The 6,000-nt window shown below is 42.9% G+C and overlaps 1 protein-coding gene across 1 annotated transcript in view; it reads left to right on the top strand.

Annotated features, from left to right (window-relative positions):
• The first annotated feature begins 2,292 nt into the window (after positions 1 to 2,292).
• Positions 2,293 to 6,000, top strand: part of PIGG (phosphatidylinositol glycan anchor biosynthesis class G (EMM blood group)) — a 97,854-nt gene continuing 94,146 nt past the window's right edge. Inside the window, exons 1-2 of the mRNA XM_085317394.1 lie at positions 2,293 to 2,497; positions 5,302 to 5,507. Of these exons, the coding sequence (XP_085173520.1) occupies positions 2,338 to 2,497; positions 5,302 to 5,507 (366 nt within the window). The 5' untranslated portion in view covers positions 2,293 to 2,337. The remainder of the gene's footprint in view (positions 2,498 to 5,301; positions 5,508 to 6,000) is intronic.

Raw genomic sequence — 6,000 nt, 5'->3', positions numbered from 1 at the left:
CAAGCACAGAAACATTGCCTTTATATTTTTATGAATGACTGACTAGATACTTCATAGCAGTAAAATGCGGTAATAATGGACTTAAAAGTATGTTGCTGTAAGAACGTGCCGAATAGTACTGGGGAAAAAAACAAAGATGCTGCTAGGTTAATGCTTAGAAGTAGGTACAAGGAGGCATGAACCACATGTCACCCAGTGTATTCATAGCTGTGGAGAAATCCTTCTGAATGATCATAAAGATGATGAATCCTATGCAGGAATTGGAAAGTATCATGAAAAAAGTTGTAGTGTTTGGAGAATTTCCATTTTCCTCCTGAATAGGAAAGTGYTGTAAAATTTGCCCAGGAAATAATAAAAAGCCATGTCTCAGCCTGCTGCATTGTTACTAATAAATGCTGCCTATATTAGGGTTCTTTAGACAGGTTAGTTGAATTAACTTTTCTAATTTTCTGCTTGGAGACCCTCACTCTCTGGCTGAGGTTTTGTAGGTAGGCAGAACCCCCTCATCAAAAGTAACAAATACAAAAGTTTTCTAGAAATTACTACATAGAAATTACATAACTTTGAGGTGTGTTACCAAAGAGTTTTAGAAGTTGAATCACACTCAGAATGGTCTGGAGTGATAGCCAGTAGTACCTTTTTGCTCCTTCCTACTGATTTAAAAAGCCTTGCAGGATCTCTTTGAATTTCATTATACTGTCCACACTCAGCTGCACTTAATTACCGAATATTAATCCTCACTGATTTTGAAATCTGTGTTTCTGGAAAGAAATAGCCAACTGTGGAAAAATGCAAATGTACATATACACATTCTAAAACAATGTTTTTTCATTTTCTTATCAGCTAGAAATGTTAGAAGCAGTCTGAATGGAGGCTTAAGGTGGTAAGAAGGTTATGAAAAAGCTCTTATTAGGTGGCCAACCAGTTGGCAATCTTCAAGAATGTATCACCTAATTAGCAATGTATACTGTGTATTCCTCTAGGACACTGCCTCCTTGATGCCTTCTCCTTCATATTTAGAGGCTTAAGGAAAGACTTGGAGGGATACAAAAGGTGGCACAAAGCTCTATCTTAACCCACTCGTCTCCTTCCCTGCACGCCTGTTCCTGGCATGGTAGCTTTGCCTCATAATCTGTGTTACGAAGCTCAGGATCCACAGCAAGCCAACCACTTTGCAATAAAACCACAAACTGACCTGCCTCAATGCGAAAACACTTGTAAAAGCTGATAAAATATGTTGTCCAACATGCTTTACACAGAGCAGATCTTGCTCTGGGGGAAACCTGGCCCTGCAGGAGACTGAGTCCAGGAGCCCAGTCACGCAGGTACACGGGAGAGTTGCACCGACATGTATGAGCAGTGGCTGTAACCCGGTGAGACACTGTGGAGGGATCAACTCACCACCGCAGTGGGGTAACGGACCACCGCACGCTGAACCCAGAGGGACGAACAACGCTGGTAGTCTGGGGCACTTACTGTCCCAGCGAGCGAGACAGGTAAACCTGCCTCTCACAGATAAAGAATCTGTACATACGTGGTAAAAAGGTGCCAAAACTTTCTGGCAAAGAGACATAGCCCACGGTAGCTTCTTGGGTGCCGAGAAAGGCCGTTTTGGTTGAGAGGAAGAAAGCTGAGTTTTGAGGATATCTTCCCACATCAAAGACCCCAGTGAGGCCAATACCAATTTGGCAGGACACTTTTTTTTTTTTTTTTTTTTTTTACTAATTTCAGTCATGGATATCTGTTTAACTTATCATTTGTCACATTTTTTTTTTTTTTTAGAAAACTAATTTTTAAAACCTTTTTTCCAGCATATATCTCTTCCTTCATCAGCCATGTACTGCCTGCGAGTCTCAGCTTCCTCCCCATTGGATACATATAACAAATTGTTATTGAATATCTAAAAATAAAAAAGAAGCAGGAAAAACAATGGTTTTTGTTTGCTGTCAGTGCCTTCTCTCCTGCGGCGAACATGGCGCCGCAACCAACCACGCGAAAACCGCGGACTGGCCCCTGCGCCGCTCCGTAGCCCACCGCTTCTGTGCCGCTAGGCCTGCTGGGAACTATAGTTCTTTCCCGTGACGGCTTGTTATTGGCTTAAGCGCGGGGCTCTCCTTCCGGCCGGGGATCTTGGCTCCACCGCTCCCTCACTCGCGGAGGGCTGGTTGGCCGCTAGCCAATAGTAGGGCTCCGTTGAGCGGCATCCCAGCCGCTGATTGGTCGGTAGCGGGGATGAGGGCGGGGAGAGGAGGGAGGAGGCGGGGCGGCGCTAGGCCCCGCCCCGCTCAGCTGGTGGCGTGGGGCCTGGCCGAGCCGCCGCCGCCGGGGCGCGGGGGGATGCGGCTGCGATCGGGGGTCTTCGCCTCCTCCTGCCTCCTCGTGGAGGTCCTGGGGGTGGCCCTGTTCCTCCGCGGCTTCTTCCCGCTGCCCGTCAGGTCCCTGCCCCGCAGTGAGGCCCGCCGGGACCCACCCGCCGAACCGGCGCCGCCCGGCTCAGGTAACCCCAGCAACCCGCCCCTCCCCCTCCGCACCCATCGGTCACCGCGGCCACGCCCGCCCGGCGTCGCCGGCCACGCCCCCTTCTGGTTACCGCGGCAACCGCCCCCCCCCGTAACCAGGGGCAACCCCCTCCCCTCCCCTCCGCGGGGTGGGGGCTGGGGCGGGGGCGGCTTTCTGCGCTGGTGTTTTGTGTGTACAGAGCACCTGCTCAGGGCAAGAGACTGTAACTGTCGTCCTGAGGCTTCGTAGTACGTTATTGTCGCTTCTTCTGAAGTATAGAAAATCATGGAATTTTTGACAAGCTTACCTAAAATGTTAAGAAACAGTGGTGAGAAAGGAAGGTTGAATAATTCAGAGGATAATGTCCTAATATCAGTTAAGCAAGAACACTGAAAGAAAGTCTAATCTGGAAACAGATCTCCACGGAGGCTGCCAAAGGGCGTTCTGTTGTCAAGCTGGAGAATACTGTAACTGCCAGAGATGTTTGGTATGTTGCTCTGTGGAGATCTCTGATGTGTGTGAGTGAAACTTCGCATTCCACCTTTACATGATTATTAACAGGAGACTAACACTGAGGTAGGCTATTTGCAAAAAAAAAAAAAAAAAAAAAAAAAGGCAATTGGGCTTTGAAAAGACTGGTTGGAATTGAAGAGTATAAATGCATAGGACAGCTCTCTAAAAACTTTATTTAAATTAGGTGGCATCGGTAATGATCCTGGATATCCTTAGACAAAAATGGAGTGGCACTAAAGAAAAGTTCATCTTGGCTCTAGCTCTTGGGTTAGAATTCATTTATGAGGTGATCTCTCTTCATTTGGAAAATGTGCTATGAAGACAGAGGATTGTTTGTAAAACCAGGACACAGAAGGCTTTAGGCATACTTTTGAGCTATTTAAAACATAATTTTGTTTCAATGAATCTTCATTTCCTAAATATTTCATTTTCTGAGCTCTGACTGGCATTATGTTCAAGCTGGCTTGCCTGTGGGGCAAATAATAAAAGTTATAGGGTTGCTTGCTTAATAATGAGTTCTTGCAGCACGTCGTTGCAGTAAGTTTTTGCTGGAACCAATGGTTTTGATTATTCCTTGCGAGAGTTAAGCTTCATTTAAAGTAACTTTTATAAATAATTATATCAGGCATAAATAAGCATATGGAGCATAGCTGCGCATAGTATTGTTTTAGCTGTCTTGCATGATGGACACAGTGAAAGTCTTTAGCTGGCATGTAATTAACTGATAATCCTATGTGCTGCTTCTTAATACTTTAATTTACTGATGAACGACACTGTAGGAGGGAGTTGATTCAGTGTAGTTTCAGTTACACTGGCACACAGACTGTGTGTATTTGTGAACTGAGCCTTTTCGATACTCAAAATATTTTGTTAGGTGAGTAGATAGGTATACATTTTTAAAAGCACATAACTAACAGTACAGCCTGTCTAGTACTGCCTCCTTACTTTACAGTCAGCCAGAGCATGCCTGCTAAGCTGGTAATTCAAATCTTGGGAAAACGAATTTGTTTATTCAATCAAGGCTGCTGGCAGATCCACTTGTCTGGGGAGGTTTCTCCTCCCTCTATCCTCCTTCAAAATTTYCTTACATTGGCTATTCAAAAACTTGTAAGTCTGAAAAAATCACTAGCACTAGAGATTTTGTGCRTACTAATTTATTGATGCTTATCTGCGTACACAAAAATACTGTTTCCGAACTTGTTTTTGAGGTTCTCTTCTTTTACGTAACATTGTTTTTGACCTTCCCAAACTGTCAACTGCTTATTCAGAAACTTTTTTTTTTACTCTAAAAGCATGTAAAAAGCTAAGCTTATGTAACATGGGTACTGAAAAGCTGATCACAGTGTTGTCTGAGTAGAGATCTACAGATAGGATCCATTCTACTTTCATTTTTGTCCCTCTGCTTCTTCTCTGATAGAGGTGTGGGACAAGAAATTGGTGCTGTGAAGGCAAAATACCACTGCATGGACAAAGCTTAATGCAGTTGAACAGTTGCTCTGACAGCCCTACGCCCACATGAGAGGAGGTGGACTTAAAGGCATGCTACTGCCCACTCTCATTAAACCAATGCGCAAGTAAATTCTACTGCTCTTGCCAACATTGCTTATTAAAGGGATTCCACAACTGGATATTGGCCCGGCAGCTGCCATCACTGGATTATCTTGGCAAAGTCTTTGACCTTGAAGGGCATAATGGTGCACGAATATTTGTCTCCTTCTGATTGTAATGAAATTTTGTGTGCTACTTTGTGTTTCTTCCATTCTCTGATGGTGAGATTTGACTGAGAAGCATTGCTCCAGATATATTCTGATAGGAAAAATCAGAAAATAGCRCAAGTGAATGCTGCATCTTTTTTTCTGAAAGTTGTTGTCTGTTGGATATATGTAGTACAGTCTTCTACCTTCTCTTTGGTTAATTTATTATCCTTTCTTAGGTTCTTTAACATTCTTGTTCAGGAATAGGCTTTTTCCTTTCGCAATTTCATGTAGTGCATTTTGTTTTATTGTTTTTTTTTGATTTTTTTCCTACATCCTTGATTTTCTTGCTACATGCTCTATAGGAATTAATTTTGTCATTTCTGTGCTAGATGAGCTGGAACTCAACTTCTTCTGATTGCTTCCAATGTTCACCGTTGTTTGCAATGTCTTCCCTTTTGAATGTAAAGCTAATAAAGCACTTAGAAGTACTCATTTCTATTATGGAATTGTCCTTCAACTTGTATCTAGCAAATGTTAAAAATTATTGATGATTTCATGTGCTCTTTTTGTTGCTGTTGTTGTTGTTCCTCAGGAATGGTTTCTAACTGGACCAAAATTCCACCACCACTTTTCAAAAAAGTTGTCATTGTGCTGATAGATGCTTTGAGAGATGACTTTGTGTTTGGATCCAAAGGTAAACAATTTATGCCCTATACTACACAAGTTATTGAAAAAGGGACATCCTACAGCTTCGTTGCTGAAGCGAAGCCGCCCACTGTGACTATGCCTCGAATTAAGGTAAGCCATTTTCAGTTGAGGGTTATTTCATATACTTTAGCTTTCAGAAAATTGGCATGACTTGGATCTTGCATGTACTCAGAGTGGCATAAAGACCGGGTGCGCTGTGTTACTGCAATTCATGACTGAAACTTACTTTACTGTAATAGTGCATACTGTGTAGTGCTAATATGGCATGACCGAAATGTGCTGCTTGTAGGAAAGTTCAGGCATCAAAGGAAGGCAGAGGGACTTTGTAAGAGAAAGTGGTGGTAGCTTCCACTTGAAAAACACTTAGTCTTTCTTATTTTGTTCTTTTCTTTGGTGGCTCCATTCTAGGAAGAGCTATGAAAAACAGTTTAAGGGCAGTTAAGACTGTAGTGCAAATGATCAACATAAATATGATTGATGTAGGCTTTTCATTCAGTGAAAATGGTAATCACGGGAAGACAGTAGCCTCTCAGTAATGAAATTTGCAAATGTCTTCTATTCAAGAGCATTTTTGTTAGTGTTT

The sequence above is a fragment of the Rhea americana genome, unplaced genomic scaffold (genome assembly GCF_003343005.1).
Source record: "Rhea americana isolate MKP2758 unplaced genomic scaffold, rheAme1 scaffold_115, whole genome shotgun sequence".
Taxonomy (NCBI): domain Eukaryota; kingdom Metazoa; phylum Chordata; class Aves; order Rheiformes; family Rheidae; genus Rhea; species Rhea americana.
This window is presented reverse-complemented; position numbering and strand designations above follow the sequence as displayed.